At 40.9% G+C, this 23,047-nt stretch overlaps 1 protein-coding gene across 2 annotated transcripts in view; it reads left to right on the top strand.

Annotated features, from left to right (window-relative positions):
- Positions 1-561: 561 nt before the first annotated feature.
- The window catches only part of LOC113063487 (interphotoreceptor matrix proteoglycan 1-like), a 29,805-nt gene continuing 7,319 nt past the window's right edge, over positions 562-23,047 (top strand). Inside the window, exons 1-17 of one of the 2 annotated variants that reach the window (XM_026233930.1) lie at positions 562-1,027; positions 1,751-1,957; positions 2,253-2,419; positions 3,628-3,659; positions 3,786-3,832; positions 3,905-4,005; positions 6,466-6,615; positions 15,843-15,901; positions 16,126-16,146; positions 16,276-16,460; positions 16,628-16,689; positions 16,977-18,618; positions 18,773-19,027; positions 20,821-21,515; positions 21,892-22,111; positions 22,264-22,474; positions 22,797-22,982. In XM_026233930.1, coding sequence (XP_026089715.1) covers positions 961-1,027; positions 1,751-1,957; positions 2,253-2,419; positions 3,628-3,659; positions 3,786-3,832; positions 3,905-4,005; positions 6,466-6,615; positions 15,843-15,901; positions 16,126-16,146; positions 16,276-16,460; positions 16,628-16,689; positions 16,977-18,618; positions 18,773-19,027; positions 20,821-21,515; positions 21,892-22,111; positions 22,264-22,474; positions 22,797-22,982 — 4,307 coding nt within the window. In that variant the 5' untranslated portion in view covers positions 562-960. The remainder of the gene's footprint in view (positions 1,028-1,750; positions 1,958-2,252; positions 2,420-3,627; positions 3,660-3,785; positions 3,833-3,904; positions 4,006-6,465; positions 6,616-15,842; positions 15,902-16,125; positions 16,147-16,275; positions 16,461-16,627; positions 16,690-16,976; positions 18,619-18,772; positions 19,028-20,820; positions 21,516-21,891; positions 22,112-22,263; positions 22,475-22,796; positions 22,983-23,047) is intronic. The other variant, XM_026233931.1, reaches the window with a different exon arrangement.

Raw genomic sequence — 23,047 nt, 5'->3', positions numbered from 1 at the left:
ACTGATGAAAATGTTTTTTTTTTTATTTGCTGGTGTTTTTTCAATTTGCATGTGTTTTCTTAAATTGCAGCGCGTTGAGCTATCTCAGCCACCGTAATTTAAAGACTGAAAGGACTCAATTTAGTACTCCTTGGCCATGAAATCAGATTATTAAAAACCATTGATTTGTGGACTAGAAAAAAAACAACAACAGTGAATTAACATTCAATTCATCTGATGCCAAGGCTTTAGTATTTATAGACTAAGCCTTTGGACTGTCAGTGGCAGTGGTAAATGACGTTCCTCCACTCATCCCTGTCACGGCAGTCGTAGCTCAAGACTCAGCAGGCTTTAAATAGCATCCATTTTTGAAAATGGACACCCACTTTAAACCCTTCAGTAAGGTCAGAAGTCTTTGGCAGCTCTGTCCACACATGCACTCACGACAGGGGTGAGTCCTGCTTATACCTGAGGTCAGAGTTGGCTCGGCAGCCCAAGATGAATGGGGTGATTGAACCCCACTGCAGGTGACAGCTGACAGATGCCTGAATGGAAAAGCCCCTAATTGGATGAGGTGGGTGGGCCACAGGTAAAGCGGGATTATGTCTGAGCATCAGATAATCAGATTATTCCAGAAACAGTTCTTGCTTTTTTAACTACTTCGCAGTAATCTGTCACACAATGTCATGCCTTTACACCAAGACGTACTTTAGCAGTTTTAGTATTGCTTATCTTGCAGTCTGCTCTGCGTTTCTTATTTTTGCATTCACGGTTTTGTCTTCTGTGAGACACCAGAAGTCAGTTTTAATTTCCAGTTTCCTTAATTTCCATTTTTATGTCTCAGTACTTGGTTCCTAGGTCTCGGGGAACATAATGGCTTTCCCTGCTTCTGACGGATATTTCCAGGAAAAGGGATTGAGAACCTGAAGACTTGTGCTGTCTTCATACAGCAAGGGGTTAGATGCAAGACTTGAAGTCAGCATGTCTTTGAAATGTGGGCATCTCGTCACACTCTTCTTCCTTATTGTGTCCGTCGCAGGAATTCAAGGTAACAAAGTCAGCTTTTATCACAAGATGTAGATGAGAACAGAAATTTTGGTCTAAAATTGTAAATGGCTGATTTCTGCAGTGCAATCTTACTGCCTTAAATGAAGCAACTCTTTTGGAGATATATTGTGATGAGTAATGTAACCTATTGAAAAGATATGAAATGAGTGTACACACCACTATATTGTGTAGAAAGGAACCAAAATGTTTTATATTAACATATAATTGTGTTTTTGTGTTGTTGTTTTTTTTTATTTAAATAATATAACCACAGAAACAATTATAGACGTGAACAGAATTATAAAAGTGAGGGTTCACCATTGGCTTTTTCCAACAAATTCCAAAAATGTTTTTTTTTAAACACATTGTTGGCAAAAATGGCGCCAAATTAAAAAAAGAATTCTCCAAAATGAAAAAAGGTATAGATGTATAGATAAAACCCTTCAGTTGCAGCATTATTTAAAAAAATGTAAATTTGCTTGCTCTTTTCACCAAAACACGTTTAAAGACCTTCAAGAATGAGTGAAGAAACAAATCTGTTATCGTTACGTAATATCCCAGTGGTGGCAAAATACTGTGTGGCCCATCGCAAGGCCATGGGGCGTTTGAGAGCTGAGAAATATCAACCTCTTAAGGAACATTTTAGCAGAAATATGACAAATTACCATAAAAGTTACTAACCTTTTATTTTTGACTAATTCATTTTTTGTCGCTGTTTTCGCAGACCGAAGCAGTCTAAATCCATCAGAGACCCTTCACACTATCAGCCTGCCAAACCCCCCAAAGCAGAATTCAGGGATGAGGACTAGATTTGAAATGGAAAAGCATCGCATCAAGAGGTCAGATTTCTTCCACTCAGAGGTGAAAGTATGTCCACAGGAGACCGTGAGGGAAGTCATAGCAAGCCACCAAACATACTACACACTGAGAGGTAACTCATAAAACATGTCAAAGAAATATCTTCTCTGTTATTACAATTCATTTCAATGCATCAATGGTTCTGTTTAGTGCAGTGACTCGCAACCCAATACATATCAGAGAATAAACAGGTATAATTAGTGAAACTTAGACGTGTAATCATTTATGAAATATGAATTAGTTAATGAAAAGCCTGTTTTATTTCATTGCAATTTAGCAATACAGAAAAAAATATATGTTTACAACATAATGGATGCAGAAAGATTTTAAAACTTCTCATCTGAACACTTATTTATTGACCTTGTCAGTTTGCCAGGAAGCTGTTTGGGAGGCTTTCCGAATCTTTCTGGACAGAATTCCCAGCAGCTCAGAGTACCAGCAATGGGTCCACAAATGCCAGCATGACTCTATGTGCATCTCAGATCTCGCCATGAATTTCAGCAGATCACAAGAACACATAGACATGGTCTACAGGGTAAACGAATCAACAATTCACACAAGACTGTACATTCAAAAGAGGTTGATTAATATATGTTAATTATTTGTTTGACTTTAATCAAATCAGTTAATGTAAATTATGCTATTTTTAGGTTACCTTTTTATTTTACTTTATTATTATTATTATTATTATTATTTAAGTGTGTCTACGTCAATGGGCGATTGTTAAATAGGAGCTCAGCATAATTCTAATTCTGAATTTTTTAGTCGGATGGCCAAAAATGAAAGGAATTGTTCACTCCAAAATGAAAATTTGCTGTAAATGTAGTCACCCTCAGCTCCTCCAAGATGTAGAGGAGTTTGTTTCGTCATCAGAACTAATTTTGAGAAATGTAGCATTGCATCACGTGCTCACCAGCAGGTCCTCTGCAGTGAATGGGTGCCGTCAGAATGAGTCCAAACAGCTGATAAAAACACCACAATAATTCACAAGTAATCCACACCTCTCCAGTCCATTAATTACCATCTGCGTGTTTGTAATTAACAAAAGCTCTTTGTTTGCAATTATCAAATCCATCAAGTCATTTTTGTAATCCACACAACTCCAGTCCATCAGTTAACATCTTGTGAAGTGAAACTCTACATGTTTGAATGCAACATATCCAACATTAATGCAAACTGGACAAAATATTGGTATTTAACTCCACCAGAGAAAAAGTCCATCTCCTTGTTGTTCTCTCACATCAAGATTCACAAATTTATTTATTTAGAACAGTTTTGGACTGATTTCAATCGTAAATGGTATGGTCCGTGCAGATTTATCTCCTGATTCAGATGACCGCTTTTCACAGGAAAAAGAAATACTATAGATATAATGCTCATATTTTAGCAGGAAAAATGTCTTGATGATGCATTTGTTAATTGCAAACACACAGTTTTTTGCTATGACAGACTTTAATTGGATTTCTTGTGGATTATTGTTGTGTTTTTATCAGTTGTGTGCTCTCATTCTGACGGCACCCATTCACTGTAGATGATCCATTGCTGAGCAAGTGATTTCTCCAGATCTGTTGCTGTTGTATAAAGCTCTATAGAAATAAAGGTGACTTTTCTGATGAAGAAACAAACTCATTTACATTATGGATGGCATGAAGGAGAGTGCATTTTCATTTTTTGGTTCATTCAACTATTCCTTTAAATGTTTAAGTCAAATTTGATTTGTAATGTTTTTCTTTTCCTTTACAGAGGGTGAATATGAATAGTGACAAATTAAAACGGTGAGACTGCACTTGGAATCATGACTATTATTTCATATTCTGTAAACTTCTTCAAATCGTCTATAGCAAAAATGGCGGACCATGATTATTTTAATATCATGATACATTTTCATTTTAAATTTCTAGAAACATAACTGAAGAGCCAACAGATGATGGAGCACAAGGAATGAAAGGTATAGTTAAATTGATTTAGGTCCTCAGTGAGAAGTTCTCATCAAGTTGAACTAAGCTCAGTCTCTGTTCAGGTTCAGAGGAAGTCCAGACTGAAGACACAGTAGAAGTATTTGTTCCCCCAGATCAATCTACTACTGTCAGCACTACGCCAGACGTCTCTACTGCCTCACAGGTCTGGAGCACAATGTTCATAACATACTTCAAATACACTTTCTATAAATTTACTGTAAAAATTGGCAGCAGTTGTTGATAGAAATATATTTTTATTATATAGTGACAACTTGCTTACAGTACAAGCAGCCTTTGCTCTGCTGTCATTTTAGGTCGTCAATAAATCTTGGCTTAAGCTTAACATCGAAGACATATAGTTCGGCTCTGCAAAATATATTGTGCATTATTCACCTCATTATTCAATACAGCTATTAGGTGTACAGTTTCATAGTCCATCAGAGCTATGTGCAGGTCCAGCAACTGCAACATCCACACCATTTGTTTTTTGTTTCTTATTTTAGTAGTTATTTCTTATTTTAATGCTTGCATGAATTCTTCAGTTAAAATGTTTCAAATAAAATATTGGTCACACTTTATTTTAAGGGTCAATTTTCGCTATTAAAAAAACCATCAACTATGACTTTTGCACCAATAAAGTCCTAATTTGCTGCTAATTAATAAGTCAAGTCACTTTATTTAAGTCAAGTTATTTCTATAGTGCAATATACAATTCTGAATGTGTCAAAGCAGCTTTACAGAGTCAAACATGAACATAGTTTTTCAATGATGCAAGAAGAATATAAGAGTAAGTCAGTTTATTGATGATTCAGTGATGTCATCATCCAGCACTCCAGCAATAGTGTCTGTGCCATCAGTCAAGCATCCCCAGTTAAGCAAGCCAAAGGAACCAAAACTTAATTGCTGACAGAAATGGAGAAAAAACCTTAGGAGAAATCACGCTCAGTCGAGGGGCCAGTTGTTCTCTGGCCAGATGAAACCAGCACCAGCATGGTTTAATTCCAGGCTGCAACACGGGTGCAGAGGTCTGGTTTTGTGGTCTTGTGCCGATGGACGTCGAGGAGACAAGGTCTTCACTGGGGATCTGTCTCTGGGACTCATCTAGTTTTCCTGGTCCCCCCTGAAATTCAGAACTGGAGAGGTCGTCTCTAGGTGCTGATCCACAATCTGAGCTGGATACAGACTGGGTCTGGGTGGCTACAGTGACCCTGGAATTAGAAAGAAACACATTAATATTAGCATAGATGCCATTCTTCTTATGATGTACGAGCACATCAGATGTTGCAGGAAGTGTTCCTGGTTCCGGTTGATAACTAATGCAGCCGAACAATTCAAATTATACAAATGTGATAGTGTATTATGTATAAGCCAGGTTAAAGAGATGGGTATTTGATCTAGATCAGAGTGTGTCTGCCACCTGAACAGTGTTAGGTAGGTTATTCCAGAGTTTGGGCTCTAAATAGGAAAATGTTTTTGCCACCCACAGTTGATTTTGATATTCTAGATATTATCAAATAACCAGAGTTTTGAGATTCCAGCAGAGGTGAAGGACTATAATGCGATATGAGCTCACTCAAGTACTGAAGAGCTAAACCATTCAGGGCTTTATAAGTATTTAGCAAGATTTAAAAATGTATTCGCTGTTCAATAAAGCTAGTGCAGAATTGACAGGACCGGGCTGATATGGTCATATTTCCTGGTTCTAGTAAGAACTCTTGCTGCTGCATTTTGGACTAGCTGTAGTTTGTTTATTAAGCGTGCAGAACAACCACCCAATAAAGCATTACAATAATCTAAGCTTGAGGTCATGAACGCATGAATTTAAGTTTCTACATTTGACATTGAGATCATTGGTCGTGTAATTTAAATATATTTTTGAGATGGAAAATTGCAGTTTTATAAATGCTGCAAACATGGTTTTCAAATAATAGATTGCTATCAAATAGCACGCCTTGGTTCCTAACTGGTGATGAATAATTTAAAGGATATGTAACCCAATTATTAAAAAATGTGATGGTTATCTGCTTAACCCCAGGGCATCCAAGATGTAAGTGACTTTGTTTCTTAGTCGGACACAAATAGAGATTTTTAACTCAAACCGTTGCAGTCTGTCAGTCATATAATGGAAGTGAATGGGAATCACAGCTTTGAGAGTAAAAAAAAAAAAAAACACACAAACAAAACCAAATAAAACCCCGTGGCTCGTGACGATACATTGATGTGTAAAGATACGAAATGACCAATCTGTGCAAGTAACAGAACCATATTCACAGGGGCATCTCAATAAATTTGAATGTCGTGGAAAGTTCATTATTTCAGTAATTACACTCAAATTGTGAAACTCGTGTACTAAACAAATTCAGTGCACATAGACTAAAATAGTTTAAGTCTTTGGTTCTTTTAATTGTGATGATTTTGGCTATGTGCTTCATAAGTATATTAAACAGCCAATATGTCAATAATAGACAAGCTAATAAGCAACTAGTTAATAGTGTAAATTGGTTCCTCTATTAAAGTGTTACTAAAATATTTAACCCATAAAGTTGTTTAAACATTTTGGGGAATTATGCAAGTTAAACATTTTTGCAGTGATCATTTAATAGCTCTTGTAAAACATTTGCAGGAGTTGGATCTTCACAATGTGGTTCCTGAGCAGCCAGTACATCAGGTCATCGAGTTCAGCATTACACTGATGGACTATGGGTATCAGGAGATACTGAGAGACACTGATTCACCTCTGTATCATGACCTGTCACACCATCTTCAAGATCAGGTTTGTGAAAATAATAAACAATGATCCAGATTTCAGTGTTTTTGAAGAAACTGTGCACATAATATGATTTTCTGCTGATTTACTTTGATAAATATACAGTATTTAGACCAGTAAATTATAAATAAACACAGAAGCAATGCACAATTATATTATATTAAGCAATGTGACAATTATTGTTTATTATTTACTCAAAGAATTGATGACTATTCCATCACTGGGTGCTTTAATAAGCACATGTAAGCTTAAATTAGACATAGTATTAAGGTGATGTAATAATCAACATGAAGGTAATGTTTGCAACTTAAATGTTTATTTAAATTAATAAATATACTTTTTTTATAGAATTTCAACTTCCTACCATGCATGTATTTAAGTTACATGTCCCTTGAATTTCTTTTTAGAGTGCAGGATGCTCAGATTATTCAACACTGTTGTAGGAAACTTCACATGTTCTGTGAATCTGTTGGGGATTCTGTTCTGTCTTGATGTTGACAGTAGTATTGTGCTATCTAGCAGTACTTATTAATACATTTGCCCATATGTGGCAAAGTGGTCTTCTTGCAGCAATATTCAACACTCAAGAGATATACAATAGACTACGCCACCCTGGGACTATACCAGGGAATCACAGTTCACTTAAAATGTTATAAGGAACCCAGGTTCATTCCACTGAATAAAATGAGCAAGAGACGTGGGTAGCAAAATAGAGTTTGTTTATTAGTACAAAAGTTTAAAATGCAGGAATAATAGTCACCCAGCCAATTACTAAGCTGGAAATCACAATCCACAATAAGGATTCACATTTACTTCGGAGCTGTAGCCTATTGGCATCAAATGGGCTAAGAGAGGGAGCAAAAGAGGAGAGTCACACCAAGTGCACACACACACACACACACACACACACACTCACTCCAATACCCGTGATTTTATCAGTGGTGCTCACACAGCATAACACAGCACACGGTGAAGGAAAGCCTCACTGCCGTCGGACACACAGCTCCTGTAATTGTAATACAAAACAAAATAAATCAAATCAAATAGAAATTAATCAATAAAAACGTATTAAATGCAGGGGAGCAAAACAAACCCTTCCAACATAAAGAAAAGAAATAAATTTTAGCTTAAACAGCTAGATAATAACACAAAAGGAAAAGGAAAAGAAATTTAAAGACAACAATGTCCAAGAGAAAATCTCAGCATTCTGAACCAGTCCAAAATGAGAAACACCACAAAGGGAAAATGAAGAAATAAATATCTGAATGAGCACGGCCCTCGAACTCGTTATTTCCCAACGTACGAGGAAAAGATCTTTAAAATACAGTCACAGTAGGAGCAGGTTTTAACCAACAACTCCAAAATCGGGCCGCGCTAAATCACCCAGGACAAAATGAAAACACACAGCAAAAATATACAGAAAAGAAACGAAAGCAAATCCAGCAGGAACAAAACAGCAGCGTGCTTCTATATGTAGTAGGGAAATGCCGCACGCACAGTCTTAGCCCCTAACAGATAATAAGACGATTAGTAAACTAGTTATAGTTTATGAACAGCAATCGGAAATATAAACACACATACCAAATAACGCAGCCGTTTGCCACACCAGAAAGCAGAGCTGACGTCAGTATCCACGGGATAGAAATGAAGTAGATGCCAAACAGCATATATTGGATGTCCCCACTCAAACGGTAAACACACGGGAATGCTGCGGTAAAGATAAACATAGCTGACCCCCACACCACATCACCTAAAACCTCTGGCAATATACTAAATCTTACGTACCTGGGACTAGGCAGTGTAACGAGCCAGACCGCATGTAACGGTTGTTTACAATAGACTCTCCAGTGTACGCAAAGCCCCACAAAATGACACAAGCGGTGTTAAAATGCCCAAACGGCTGTGTTTTAACCACAGACCTCTGTTGAATGCCGGTAAACAGGAAGAGCGCAGGCACAGAACAGATGACGCACATCCGGCCCGCACCAAACAGCCATTTATACACACCTCCCTGCGGGAAGATAGGCTACCAATAACATGACGTCACTACAGGGAGGATCTGACTAATCTGCCACAATCTACCCCTACTTTTTGTATCGTCGCCCCGACGATAGAATACGGCAACCCCACTTATCAATTCCAAGGCCTGTAAATGACAGAGATCCCACTAGAGACAGACCCACCTAGGGGCACAGCCTCACAGGCACCTCCACTGACCGTGGCAGGTGATGGACATTGGAGTGCTGGCCTGCTCTGGGTCTCGTTGATCTCCGCAAAGCCATTACCTCAGTGCCTGGTGGGCCTACAGACACAGTAACAGATCCCGGAGCGAGACCCATTTCTCCAGAACGGTGTTGTCCTTGGGCTACTGGTATCCCAGGTACCGTCACAGGGGGGCAAGGGTCCAAGATATCCAAGGGAGCTTGGACAGCTGCAGGGACTAAATTACTAACAGCCGGACTCTGAGCCTGGGGGGTTTCAGGGACGAACAGTAGCAAATCGCCCTCGTCTGGCTCATCCTCTAAAGGCAGCGCCCCCTCCACCAAAGGCCTATCCTGAGGGCTCGAAACTGGACGGTCCCCTAAAATCTTAGCCTTCAACAAAGAGCGATGAACATGCCTTACCTTACCCAACTCATCAACCGGTGCAATTGTATATACTGAACCCCCTTCAACAGGTGCCTTCACTACTTTATACACAACTGGGCTCCACAAGTCTTGGATCTTATGGCGACCTCTCATGCCACACTCACGGAGGTAAACCAACTGGCCCTCCTCAAGTGACACACACCGCACATTCTGATCATGATGTGTTTTACGTCTCTCCGCGGCCACCCTTAGCCGATCACGTGCCCCTTCAAAGGCCACATGGAGCCTAGTTTGATGTTCCACAACCCACTCATGAACATTACCTACCCCCACCTCCTGGACTCTGCCCAACAAAAAGTCAACTGGGAGCCGTGGTTCTTGCCCAAACATTAGGAAGTATGGGGACTCACCAGTGGTCTGATGCGGGGTGGTGTTATAACAGAAAAGTACTTGTGGAAGGCAAGACACCCAGTCCCTCTTCCGAGAAACAGGCAATGTACGGAGGAGATTATGCAACGTCCTATTGAAGCGCTCGCATTGGCCATTACCAGCCGGATGGTAAGGAGTAGTGCGAGACTTCTCGACCTTGTACAACTGACAGAGCTGCTGGATGAGAGAGGATTCAAAGTTACGGCCCTGATCGGAATGAATCCGACCAGGGACCCCAAACTTGTAAAACCACTCGGCCACAAGAACCTGGGCCACAGTCTCCGCCCGTTGGTCCCGTGTGGGGATAGCCATGGTGTACTTCGTGAAGACATCAGTCATCACGATGACATTTTCAACTCCTGAACGAGAGGGTTCAAGCACAGTAAAGTCAATGGCTACGATCTCGTTAGGTCTTGATGCCAACAAATGGCCCATAAAACTACGGGCAGTGGGACCCCCATGCTTAGCAACTTGGCACCTTTCACACTCCTGGCACCATCGTGCCACTTCTGAGGACATTCCAGGCCAATAGCACCGCTGCTGTACCAACTCAGTGGTACGCTCATTCCCCTGGTGCCCATGCTCCTGATGAAGCTGCCTCAAAACCTCAGATTTTAAGGTAGTGGGTAAAATCAATTGAAAACACTCCTCACCCCCATCAGAGCGGAACACTCGTCGATACAATACACCCTCTCTCTCAATGAACCGATCCCACTGACGAAGCAGGATCAATCCCAGCCTAGACAACCGTTTGCGTTCTTCCGCTCTAGGGAACACCTTTCGTTTCCAAAAGGGCAAAATTTCATTAATCACAGGGTCTGCCTGTTGCAAAGAGCTCAATTCTGCAGTGGTATAACTGGGCAGGGCTGTGATCACCGCTTGAGTGGCTTGAACAGCTACCTGCGTACCAGCCCCCTGCTGTACAGCACGAGGAACTGCAGTGCCTGGAAGCAAGTCCCCTAACATGCTAGAGTCGAGTGGGTGCTGCCTCGACAGAGCATCTGCGTTTCTATTACATCTGCCTGATCGATACCTCACCTCAAAATCAAAAGCTGCAAGTTGTGCTGCCCAACGCTGTTCAGTCGCCCCAAGCTTTGCCGATGATAGATGGCTAAGGGGATTGTTGTCGGTGAAAACAACACATTTGTGCCCCAACAAATATTCACGGAACTTTTCAGCCATGGCCCACTTGAGCGCCAGAAACTCTAATTTCATAGAGCTATAGTTGTTCATATTGCGCTCAGTGGGCCTAAGACTGCGGCTGGCATATGCAATTGGCCGCACGGTTCCTCCCTGTTCTTGGGAAAGAACTGCCCCAAGACCACTGAAACTAGCGTCAACCTCCAGAATAAATGGCAAAGTAAAATCTGCGTAGGCAAGCACAGGGGCAGAGGTGAGTTTCCTCTTTAAGGCTTCAAAACTATCCTGACAAATCTCACCCCAGGCACCGTTAAAACTCACCTCTCTACGTTTCTTTGTCTTGCCACCTGCCAGTTCGGCCACCAATTTATGCAGAGGGGCCGCCAACCTGGCAAACCCCTCCACAAAACGGCGGTAATAACTGGCAAAACCCAGGAACGAACGCAACTCGGACAGACTTGTAGGAGTGCGCCACTGAGCTACCACTTCAATTTTACTTGGGTCTGTGGACACACCTTGAGACGACACCACATGCCCTAAATACTTTACCTCACGTTGAAAGAAGGCACACTTTCCTAACTTGGCTTTTAGTCCTTCAGCCCCTAACCGACCCAAGACCACTTCCAGACGCTCCAGATGTTGAGCCACCGAGGAAGAGAACACCACAATGTCATCTAGATACAGGAGCAAAGATTGGCATTGTTGGTCACCAAACAACCTCTCCATCAGACGTTGGAAGGTACTGGGAGCGTTACAGAGACCAAATGGCATCCTATTCCACTCGAATAGGCCAAATGGGGTACAGAAAGCAGTCTTAGGCCGGTCAGCTTCAGTGACAGGTACCTGATTGTACCCGCTGGCTAAATCCATAGTGGAGAACCAGCGGGCACCAGTCAGGGCATCAAGGGACTCCTCAATACGGGGCAAAGGGAAGGCATCCTTCCTAGTTTTAGAATTAAGTTGACGATAGTCTACGCACATTCGTAGACTACCGTCTTTTTTCTTAACTAAAACAATGGGAGACGCATAGGGGCTGCAGCTTTCCCTGATAACCTGTGCCTCAAGAAGTTGATTAATGTGGGACTTTACTACCTCATATTCCGAAGGTGGTATACGCCTGTACCGTTGCCTGACAGGGGTATCGTCCAGAAGCGGAATATCATGGGACAAGAGGTTAGTGCACCCCAGATCACCCTCATGGGCTGAAAACACAAATTTGTACTTGTGAAGCAAAGCCCGGACCCGGCTTTGCTCTTCCCCTGCCAAAACTGACAAATCTATGGCATCAATCTGGTCCTCCACAGTAGAGGGGACCAAGGAACTATGGGAGCCTACAGTAGCAGTTAAGGACCTTACTTCAGTAATACCTTCTGGCAAACTAATGACAAAGACACCACTCAATGTGCCTAAGGACGTCCTGGGGTAAAGAATCACCTCAGTGGTACCCACGTTCACAACCGGGATATACACCGTGCCCCGGGTCACTTGAACCAGTGCGGGGGAGGCCAACAAACCAGCAGGTAAGCCTGAATCTGGAGGCTCAAACAGCACGGGACCGGAAGCATAATGTTCGGAGCAGGTTGCCGCTACCAACTTCATGGTACCACCTGGAATGTGACACACGCCCCGCCCCCGCACCCTAACCCCCCCAACACGATCAACAGAGGTCTGGACACTAACCTTACTACAATGTTGTAATGCCTTTGTGACGGAGCTAGGGGCCTGTGACACCACCGGTAAGTCAAAAAGGGATGTACCATGTTGTCCAAAAAGTTCCTGGTAGCACCGGCCAAGGACATTCATCCCCAAAACACCGGGGACATGTCCACCGGCGCCACCAGGAGGATCTCGGACAACCAGCACTCCACACTCCGGTACTACTTTACCACAAAGTTCGACATCGAGCTCCATATACCCGATATAAGGAATCGCAAGACCATTCGCAGCGGTAAGTTGCAACCATTGACACGACCTAAGACGCTCCTGCCCCCATGGTTCAAAATACTGGTGAAAGCAACTCTCGGTGATCGTGGACACCATGGAACCACTAAACATGGCACTTGAACACCACCGATGAGCACATTAAGATGAGGACAGGAGGACACCAAACGAGAGACAGAATTTAGACGGTTTACAACATTTGAGTCAAATGACTCCCCTTCCGCGCTGTGACTCCGCAGCCCGGTGGGGATTAGTTTTCCGACGGCTGTGAAGATCGAAACTGCCTAGACCCAGTCGAAGATGTACCCACTGCTGGAGCGCGAGGGAGAACACGTTCTCCATCACACTCTCGGGCAAAATGGCCAGACTGTTGGCACCTCCGACATACTATATTACTGTGACGTGGGGACCGGCTATATGAATTAGGGACCTGCAAGCGAGCCAACCCTTGGGTAAGTTGGTTTAACTGTTCTTGTTGTGACTTCAACATTTCCCGTAACTCTGCTAGCTCCGACTTGGGAGGGGAGCTCAACCGAACTACCTGCGACTCCCCCTGTATGGCATACTGGGCCCCATAGGCCACTGGTACAGACTGACTTCGCCCTCTCGCACCCCCAGGCATTCCCTCCCGCTCCCAGCGCATTGCCTCGCTACGAACATCTAAGAGGGAAGAGGTAGGGTCACGGCGGACTAATTGTTTTAGTTCCCGACGAAGACCAATATCGAGCACGTGCTCGACAAACTGGTCACGCAATAAAGCTTCTGCATTTGGTATGGCATGCGGCGACTGCTGTTTTACCCCCTCCAAGAGGCCCATCAATGCAATAGAGAACTCTAAAAGTGTTTCTCCTTCCTGCTGCCTCCTGGAAAAAAATGCCTGTTGCAATGCTACATATGACAAAGAACACCCATACAATTCCTTTAAGGCCCGAATTATCTTATCTGGATCCCCCCTCTCTGTCTCAGACCGATACCTGATCTCATCCCGAGCTTCTCCTTCTAAATGATCAAAAAGAAAGAATGCTTGATCAGCTCTAGACAAATGGCGAACCCGCATACAGGCTTGGGCCTCCTCTACCCATTCATTTATGGTAATACCGGGTCTCCCGCTAAATTTTGGGCACTTCCTATCTCGGGGAACAAACACAAATCGCTCAGTAGATGGGGCACTTGCACCAGCAGATTGCTGTGCACCAGAGGGTAAGGTGGTAGAAATAGGAGCTGTACTGGGACCTGGAATAACAATTTGAGTCTGTTCTTGTCTAAGTCTCTCATTATCAGCTCTTAATTGGGCCACAAGATCCTGAAGTTCTTGTAATTCTTCTGCCATAGCTAACTTTTAGTAAAACACTTACCACCAAGCAAGGCGGGGCAGAAAGAAAATTTGGACCTGAAACACAATCAGGGGAGGTAGCCAAAGAGACCCTTCAAAGAGTCTACGCTGCTGTCTTGTTCCTGTGAAATAAAAAGAAAAGCAAATAATGGCAATACCAGCTGGCAAAGAAATCTTCACCCACGTCTCTGTTCAATTTAGTGGACCCTGCCGACTACGCCAAAATGTGGCAAAGTGGTCTTCTTGCAGCAATATTCAACACTCAAGAGATATACAATAGACTACGCCACCCTGGGACTATACCAGGGAATCACAGTTCACTTAAAATGTTATAAGGAACCCAGGTTCATTCCACTGAATAAAATGAGCAAGAGACGTGGGTAGCAAAATAGAGTTTGTTTATTAGTACAAAAGTTTAAAATGCAGGAATAATAGTCACCCAGCCAATTACTAAGCTGGAAATCACAATCCACAATAAGGATTCACATTTACTTCGGAGCTGTAGCCTATTGGCATCAAATGGGCTAAGAGAGGGAGCAAAAGAGGAGAGTCACACCAAGTGCACACACACACACACACACTCTCCAATACCCGTGATTTTATCAGTGGTGCTCACACAGCATAACACAGCACACGGTGAAGGAAAGCCTCACTGCCGTCGGACACACAGCTCCTGTAATTGTAATACAAAACAAAATAAATCAAATCAAATAGAAATTAATCAATAAAAACGTATTAAATGCAGGGGAGCAAAAGAAACCCTTCCAACATAAAGAAAAGAAATAAATTTTAGCTTAAACAGCTAGATAATAACACAAAAGGAAAAGGAAAAGAAATTTAAAGACAACAATGTCCAAGAGAAAATCTCAGCATTCTGAACCAGTCCAAAATGAGAAACACCACAAAGGGAAAATGAAGAAATAAATATCTGAATGAGCGCGGCCCTCGAACTCGTTATTTCCCAACGTACGAGGAAAAGATCTTTAAAATACAGTCACAGTAGGAGCAGGTTTTAACCAACAACTCCAAAATCGGGCCGCGCTAAATCACCCAGGACAAAATGAAAACACACAGCAAAAATATACAGAAAAGAAACGAAAGCAAATCCAGCAGGAACAAAACAGCAGCGTGCTTCTATATGTAGTAGGGAAATGCCGCACGCACAGTCTTAGCCCCTAACAGATAATAAGACGATTAGTAAACTAGTTATAGTTTATGAACAGCAATCGGAAATATAAACACACATACCAAATAACGCAGCCGTTTGCCACACCAGAAAGCAGAGCTGACGTCAGTATCCACGGGATAGAAATGAAGTAGATGCCAAACAGCATATATTGGATGTCCCCACTCAAACGGTAAACACACGGGAATGCTGCGGTAAAGATAAACATAGCTGACCCCCACACCACATCACCTAAAACCTCTGGCAATATACTAAATCTTACGTACCTGGGACTAGGCAGTGTAACGAGCCAGACCGCATGTAACGGTTGTTTACAATAGACTCTCCAGTGTACGCAAAGCCCCACAAAATGACACAAGCGGTGTTAAAATGCCCAAACGGCTGTGTTTTAACCACAGACCTCTGTTGAATGCCGGTAAACAGGAAGAGCGCAGGCACAGAACAGATGACGCACATCCGGCCCGCACCAAACAGCCATTTATACACACCTCCCTGCGGGAAGATAGGCTACCAATAACATGACGTCACTACAGGGAGGATCTGACTAATCTGCCACACATACATATATAATGGGCAACATAAGAGGTTAAACTGCATGCTTGTTTTTTTGTTACAGATGCAACACGCTTTTGCTGATCTACCTGGATTCATGGATGTCATAGTGTTAAGAATTAGGTAGGTGCATTCATTTATCATGACTTTCATTATAACAGCAGTGATCAGCTGTTTACCTGAGCAGTGAATTACAGCTGTGAAAATAATAATTTACATTCACACTGAAATACAAACCCATTTGTGTTTGTATTCTGCTTCCATTATGCTACTATTCAGTCTGTGCATGACTGATTTCTTGTTGCATATGATTTTTATTTCTTTCTGTTTCCTTTTCTACATGCAAGTGAGGCAGAAGCACCTAAAGGGTAAAAGTTACATTTGTGTGTAATGTATTTAAATGTGTGGAGTCTTTGTGTACATCACCTTTAGTTCTTATTGTTTGGAGCGACTGATACATGAATAAATGTAAATGCACATTGCTATTATTTATCCAGAGCTGGAGGACTATCTGCAGTCTACGCAGCTGTTTTTGAGACTACTGTACCTACCATTGCTGATGTAAATCTGGACATCGACACGGTTGTTTCATCTACAGGACAAAGTCTAAAGGATATGATAGTTCAAGCACTGAGCAAAAAGGCATCACTTCTTGATCTTAATTCACTGACATTTGAGACAGGTAAATGTATAAAAATTAATAATATAAATTAATATAATAAGTAGTATAGTAATGCATAAAACATGTATTTCTGTTTACAGTCTATTCAAAATGAAATCTTGTCTGATTACCATGTACAAGGTCTTCACATAGTATTTAATAGTTGTGTACACGTTTTCTTGCTTCAGGCAAAGACCAGTCTTCAACCAGAATGCCTGTCCCTGAGGTTTCTGAAGACATTATAACTGAGGTGACTAATGCCATATAATTAAGCAAGTAGGAACAAGAGACCAGTCTATATTGTCAATATAGTCATGACTGAAGGAGCACAGCTCGCAGAGAAATGCCTGTGATGCTTTCCTAATTGACATGTAGCACAGCTTCATTGCTTTAAAAATGGTTACGAAATGAAAAAAATAAATAAATAAATAAGGACACAACCTTTAATGAAAATATTAAAAGTTAGGGTTAAAAGAGTTAGGGTTAACATAACATCTTTAAATGCAGTAACATAATTATACACCTGTTCATTTGCAGTCCTTTGATGAAGATGTATATGGTGACCTCAGTTTTCCAACAAAAGGACCAAAGGTTGAAGTTCATATTTCATCTGGTAGCGATGAGAATGTTTTGGAGACCATTATAGACCCAACTTTGGACACAGACAGCACCACAACAACAAAATCAGAACCAGAAACAATTGAACCTGAGAGTGATGCAGTTATTATACACCAGATCGAAACTATTAAAGGGGAAACTGGTGAACTCATAACAGAAAATCTTCAAGTTCCACCAGTAGAGGAAGACCGTAAACCAGTTGTTGTTGCTGATAAAGAAAACAGTTTGTCTTCAACATCTTCATCTGAAACTTCAATATTACCAAGTGAAGAACAGCAGAGAAACCTACAGAAACCTACAGAGAATCCTACAGCAGATAGTGACTTAAAATTAAACACTATACCAGAAGATGAAATCATATTTAAACCAGTAACCACTGTCAACATTTTGTTCACCACTGCAACAACCGTTAGTCCTAGGTCTGAACAACCGAAGTTGGCTGTCACAACCGACTTTAGCATCACCCTGCAACCTTCAACTGAACCAATTGGTCCAATAACTGAAGTGACAGATTCTAACGAAATTCCAGAGGTGCCTCAACCAGTGGATCCTGGAATAGTAGGAAAGGAAGAAGACAAAGTGGTGACGGCTGAACCAGACGAAGAGACTAAGACTGAAGTTAATTTATCCAATGTAAAGTTTGTGACAACAGAGACTGTAGAAGTAGCTGGACCTGAAAATGATACAGACGTAACTGAAGATACTGTTTCATTAGAAGATCAGGTATTACGACCTGAAGAAGTGACAATAGTAACAGAAACTGCTGAGTATGGCACAGTAGAGCCTGTGGGAACGGTTGTGCTACCAGAACCAGAGGATGAGACTGGAAAATTAACTAAACAGGATGAAGTAGCAGAACCTGAGGAAAAGGTTTTAGAGCAAGAATCAGAGGACATTATAGAATCAAAAGATGTTCGGGAACATAAATCTGATGAGGAGATTAAAGTGAAACATGAGGATGATGTTCAGGCAACCAAGAAGCCAGGAACTGAGACAGTACAACCTAAGGATGAAGAGGGTGAGGTGGTGGAACCTGAAAGAGAAGCTGATGAATCAGAACCAGCTGATGTTGTAGAATATGAAGGCAGCGTCAAAACTGAACAGCCCACTGTGGAGATCACAAGTCAAGTTCCCAAAACTACTGAAGGTTCAGACAAACCTCCTGCAGAGATGATTAAGATTAAACCACCAGAGATTTCTGTAACAGAAACTTACCTTGTGGAGAATATTGACTATTACCAGCCAGAAGAAGGTCATAATTTGCCTTTTGTGCCAGTTGACATTGTTCAACTAGGCATAGACATTGGTAACCCTGAACATGTGGAAGACTTTGGGGTTGAGGACCAACTCTCCAAACCTGAGGTTATCGAAGGAGTCCTCAAGATACCAGATCTGGTTACAGAGGACACCACCACAGAACCAGATGTGGATATTGTTTTCCCTGCTATATCAACGGCCTCAGAATCTCTACCTGAAAAGATCACAGAATCAGCTTCTGATGGAGATAAGGACCTACCATCGGTTGTGGGAGATACTGTGGAGCCACAGCTCACACAGATGGGTAAGAGAGCTCTGCTGTGTGTGTTTCTCAATCATGTGTTTAGTCAAAGAGATTCTTAGAATTAACATTGACAATGTAAACAAAATAAGATTTAGCTATCATCTGAAACACTGAACTATTTTGGACATTTATAAGCTGTTTAATGATTTCCCAGAGGAAGACACTCTGACAGAAGAACAAGAAGAGACTGCTTCACAATCCATGGAGACACTTGCAACTGATCTACCTTTGACAACTACACCTGCAGACCTTGACCTAATTGAAGTAGTCCTAACAGATGTATCAGTCGTTACACCAACAACCTTGGAAAAGGATTATGATTCAACAACACAAAAAGTACAATCAACTGTTGTCCAGGACTTCCCATCTACTATTGGACATACAGAGGAACCACAGCTCACAGAGATGGGTAAGATGTGTTTCTCAATACAACTGTAGGACTATCTTTGAAACTGTTAACAATATATCCATGTTTTTTTAGCTATCATCTAAAACATGGACATACATTCTAGGTCAGAATTGTTGGTACCCTTGGTAAATATGATCAAAAAAAGGCTATGAAAATAAATCTACATTGTTAATCCTATTAATATTTTATTTTAAAAAATGTACAAAAATCTAAGATTTCATTGGAGAATACAAATTCAAAATGGGGGGAAATGTTATTATTAAATAAATGTTTTCCTCTAATACAGTACATGGTACCCTTTTATTCTTCTATAATGAGTTTGGAGATGAGCTAACATGAGATCAGAGAGCATTCCTTCATCCAGAATCACTTCAGATTCTTCAGATTTCCAGCTACATGTTGGTGCTTCTCCTCTTCAGTTCACTCCACTCATTTCCTATAGAGATCGGGTCAGGTCAGGGAACTGAAATGGCCATAGCAGAAGCTTGGTTTTGTGCCCAGTGACCCATTTACATTTTAATTTTGATGTTTTGGGATCATCACCCTGTTGTAAGATCCAACCTAATATTTCTAGCATGGACAGTCAGTTAAAAAGAAATCATCTGTTGTTATTTGATAAAATACTTGATGCTACATATCTAAACAAGATGTCCAGGACCTCTGGCAGAAAAATACAGAGACAACATTAAAGATACAGCACCATATTTCATTGTACACATGGGGTTCTTTTTCAATCCTGTGTTCACCAAATTTTTCTTGAGTGTTTGCTGCTAAAAAGCTCATTTTTTAGCTTTATCAGATCATAGAACCCATTCTTGCTTGATGCTCCATGTGGTGTTGGTGTTTGATTTTTTTGGGGGGGGGGGGGATTTCTGACCCCAAGGCTCAAATAATCTCTGCTATTCTGCAGCTGCATTCCTTGGAGAGCCTTTAGCCACTCAAACTCTCCTCCTCACCGTGCATTAGGACGATGCAGACACATGTCCTCTTCCAGGAAGATTTGTAACATCTTTAGTTGATTGGAAATTCTTAATTATTGCCATTCATATGGAAATGAAGATTTTCAATGCTCTATCTCTTTTCTTAAAGTCACTTTTTAATTTGTGAAGCTCAATTATCTTTTGCTGCACATCAGAACTACATTCTTTGGTTTTTCTCATTGTGATGGATGATTAAAGGAATATGGCCTTTGTTTTCCCTCCTATTTATATTTCTGTGAAACAGGAAGCAATGTCTGGATAATTGCGTGTTTGTAATCACCCTGGTGTGTGCAAAAGTGTAAATATCAATACGAGTTTACTTCAGAGTCGAATCTGAAGATTAACTTTCGAGTACCATTAATTGTGGCCAATGTGTTTTACAGAAAAAATAAAAATTAATAATGGGATTTCCCTCCATTTTAAAATCTTATTGTTCAATAAAAGGTTAAATTTTTTAAAATAAAAGATCAAAAGGATTAACAAATCAGATTTATTTTCACAGCTTTTTTTTTTAAATCAAATTTACAAAGGGTGCCAACAATTCTGACCACAACGAATGTATAGTGTCAATCACAGATCTGAATACAGAACCCTACATGCTATCTGATTTAAATTTGGCACTGGAGTTACAAGCTAAAAGAAAATAAGACAAGTGTAGATAGTGTAAAAGTCTTCCTCATCTATTGGGGATAACAGAATTAAGAGTTAAGAATATTGCTGAACAGTCATATTGATCCAGAAAATGAAACTATTTCAGTTTGCAACTATTTTACATCTTCAATTGTAATTCATTTCATTAATTTTTTTTTTCAGAAGACACTCTGACAGAAGGTGCCCTTTTAAAACAAGAAGAAGCGACTACAACACTACCCATGAAGACACCTGCACCTAAGACAACTACACCTGCAGATCTTGAACTGTTAGTCCTAACAGATGCATCAGTCATTACACCAACATTTTTGGAAAAGGATTATGATTCGCCAACTGAAACCATACAATGGACTGTTGGCCAGGATGTAAATTTTACAAAGACAGAAATGGACAAAGTGCTGAATCTGGGGACTGAGGAAGTAGTCCAAACAAATGTATCAGTCATTACTCCAACATCTTTGGAAAAGGATTATGCTTCAACAACTCAAAAAGTACAATCGACTGTTGTCCCGGACATTGTATTTGAGTCAGAAAATGACAAAGTGCCGAATCTGGAAACTGAAAACCCATTTATTCATTTAAAAGACTTAGACCATATAGATGTAGTAAGTACTGAGACCATTGATCTCTTGAGTTATGATAATGGATACTCTTTTCCAAATGAAGGATATCCCTTAGAAACAACAAAAGCGCCAGCACTGAAGTATTTCACAACTCCTTCAATGACTACAGCTAGCAAAGGCAAAGAATTAGTTGTGTTTTTCAGTTTGCGTGTCACAAACATGATGTTTTCTGAAGATCTTTTCAATAAGAGCTCTGCAGAATACAGATCACTGGAAAACAAATTTGTTGAACTGGTGAGTGCAGCTATTTCAACTGCTGATTGTCTTATTATCATCTTAATCTGAGGATTCCTCATTAACAGTGGCATATTACAGTGTAAGAAAACTTGATTTATTAAAGCAATTTCTTATAGTGATGAGTAAACATCACTATACCATTTATTTCTTCAAAGATGACTATAGGATGACACTTGCTGAATTGAAAGTGACGTGGTTGAGTCACTTCACAATAACAGTAGCATATTGCAGCTTCATCATAATGCATATTGCATACTTGACACAACTGTATCAATCAGTTTATACTATGCATAGTGATAGTATTCAGTGCTTAGTTTCCTTCTACTATGTCCAGTGGATTTGAAATGGTGTTTTTTGTCTCCTCTGTGCACAGCTACTCCCATATCTACAGTCTAACCTAACAGGCTTTAAGAAGTTAGAGATCCTAAACTTCAGAAACGGAAGTGTGGTGGTCAATAGCAAGGCAAAATTTGCCAAGTCTGTGCCGTACAACATTACTCAGGCTGTCCAGGATGTCTTAGAAGAGTTTTGTGATGCTGCAGCCCAACATTTGGACATAAAGATTGACAGCCATTCCCTAGACATAGAACCAGGTAAGAGTCTTTCCTGCTTAGAGCTATGCAAGCATCATACATCAGTATGCTGGCCATTTTTGTCTTGAAAGCAGAAACATGGGCAGTTTCTCACATAAGCTTGTGAATTGCTGCTACAAGAGAGATGAGTCTAATTTCTTCTTTCATGTTAGCTGATCAAGGTGACCCTTGCAAGTTTCTTGCCTGCAACGAGTTTTCCAAGTGTGTGGTGAACCTCAGGACAAAGGAAGCACAATGTTTATGTGAGCCAGGCTACGTGACAGTGGATGGACTGCCATGTCAGAGCCTCTGTGTGGTCCAGCCGGACTTCTGTCTCCATGGAGGAGAGTGTGAGATTGTACCAGGGCATGGTGCTGCTTGCAGGTACCCCAGAGAACAATCACACATGATTCTACAATCTAAATTAAATTAAATTAAAGGGAAATTGAATAAAATGCTTGTCTCTAATGTGAGATCTAGGTTTTTTTTTCTTCTCTGAACTGTATGTTGGCAAACTTCTGGCAGTACTCCAGTATTTTTGGTAGCTTTTTTTTTTTATTTTTTTTTTTATTTAAAGAAATTTAAGAAATGACTTTGCTCTTTAGAAATATGTAAACACAGGGATGTTTTTGTGTAGTTCTGATGGATCTCTTTAAGAATAATCCTCCACTGTACATGTTCTAATTGTCTCTCTCGACCCTTTTAGATGCCCTGTAGGTAAATTCTGGCATTTTATCGGGGAGAGATGTGCAGAGCTGGTCTCCGTGACACTAGACCCCTTTCTTTCCCTAGTGTGCCTCGTGGGGGTGCTCAGCTCTCTTTATGCCATCATTTCTCTCATGTTATCTATGTGCAGGAAATGTGTACGGAGCAGAAAGACACTAACTCTAGTGTAAGCTTGACTTTTTTTTGTCAGTTTTTCTGAAATTTTTGCGGTCAGATAATTTTTTGTTTAAT

The sequence above is a fragment of the Carassius auratus genome, chromosome 45, assembly GCF_003368295.1.
Source record: "Carassius auratus strain Wakin chromosome 45, ASM336829v1, whole genome shotgun sequence".
Taxonomy (NCBI): Eukaryota; Metazoa; Chordata; class Actinopteri; order Cypriniformes; family Cyprinidae; genus Carassius; species Carassius auratus.
Note: the sequence above shows the minus strand (reverse complement) of the source record. Positions and strands in the feature narration are given on the sequence as shown.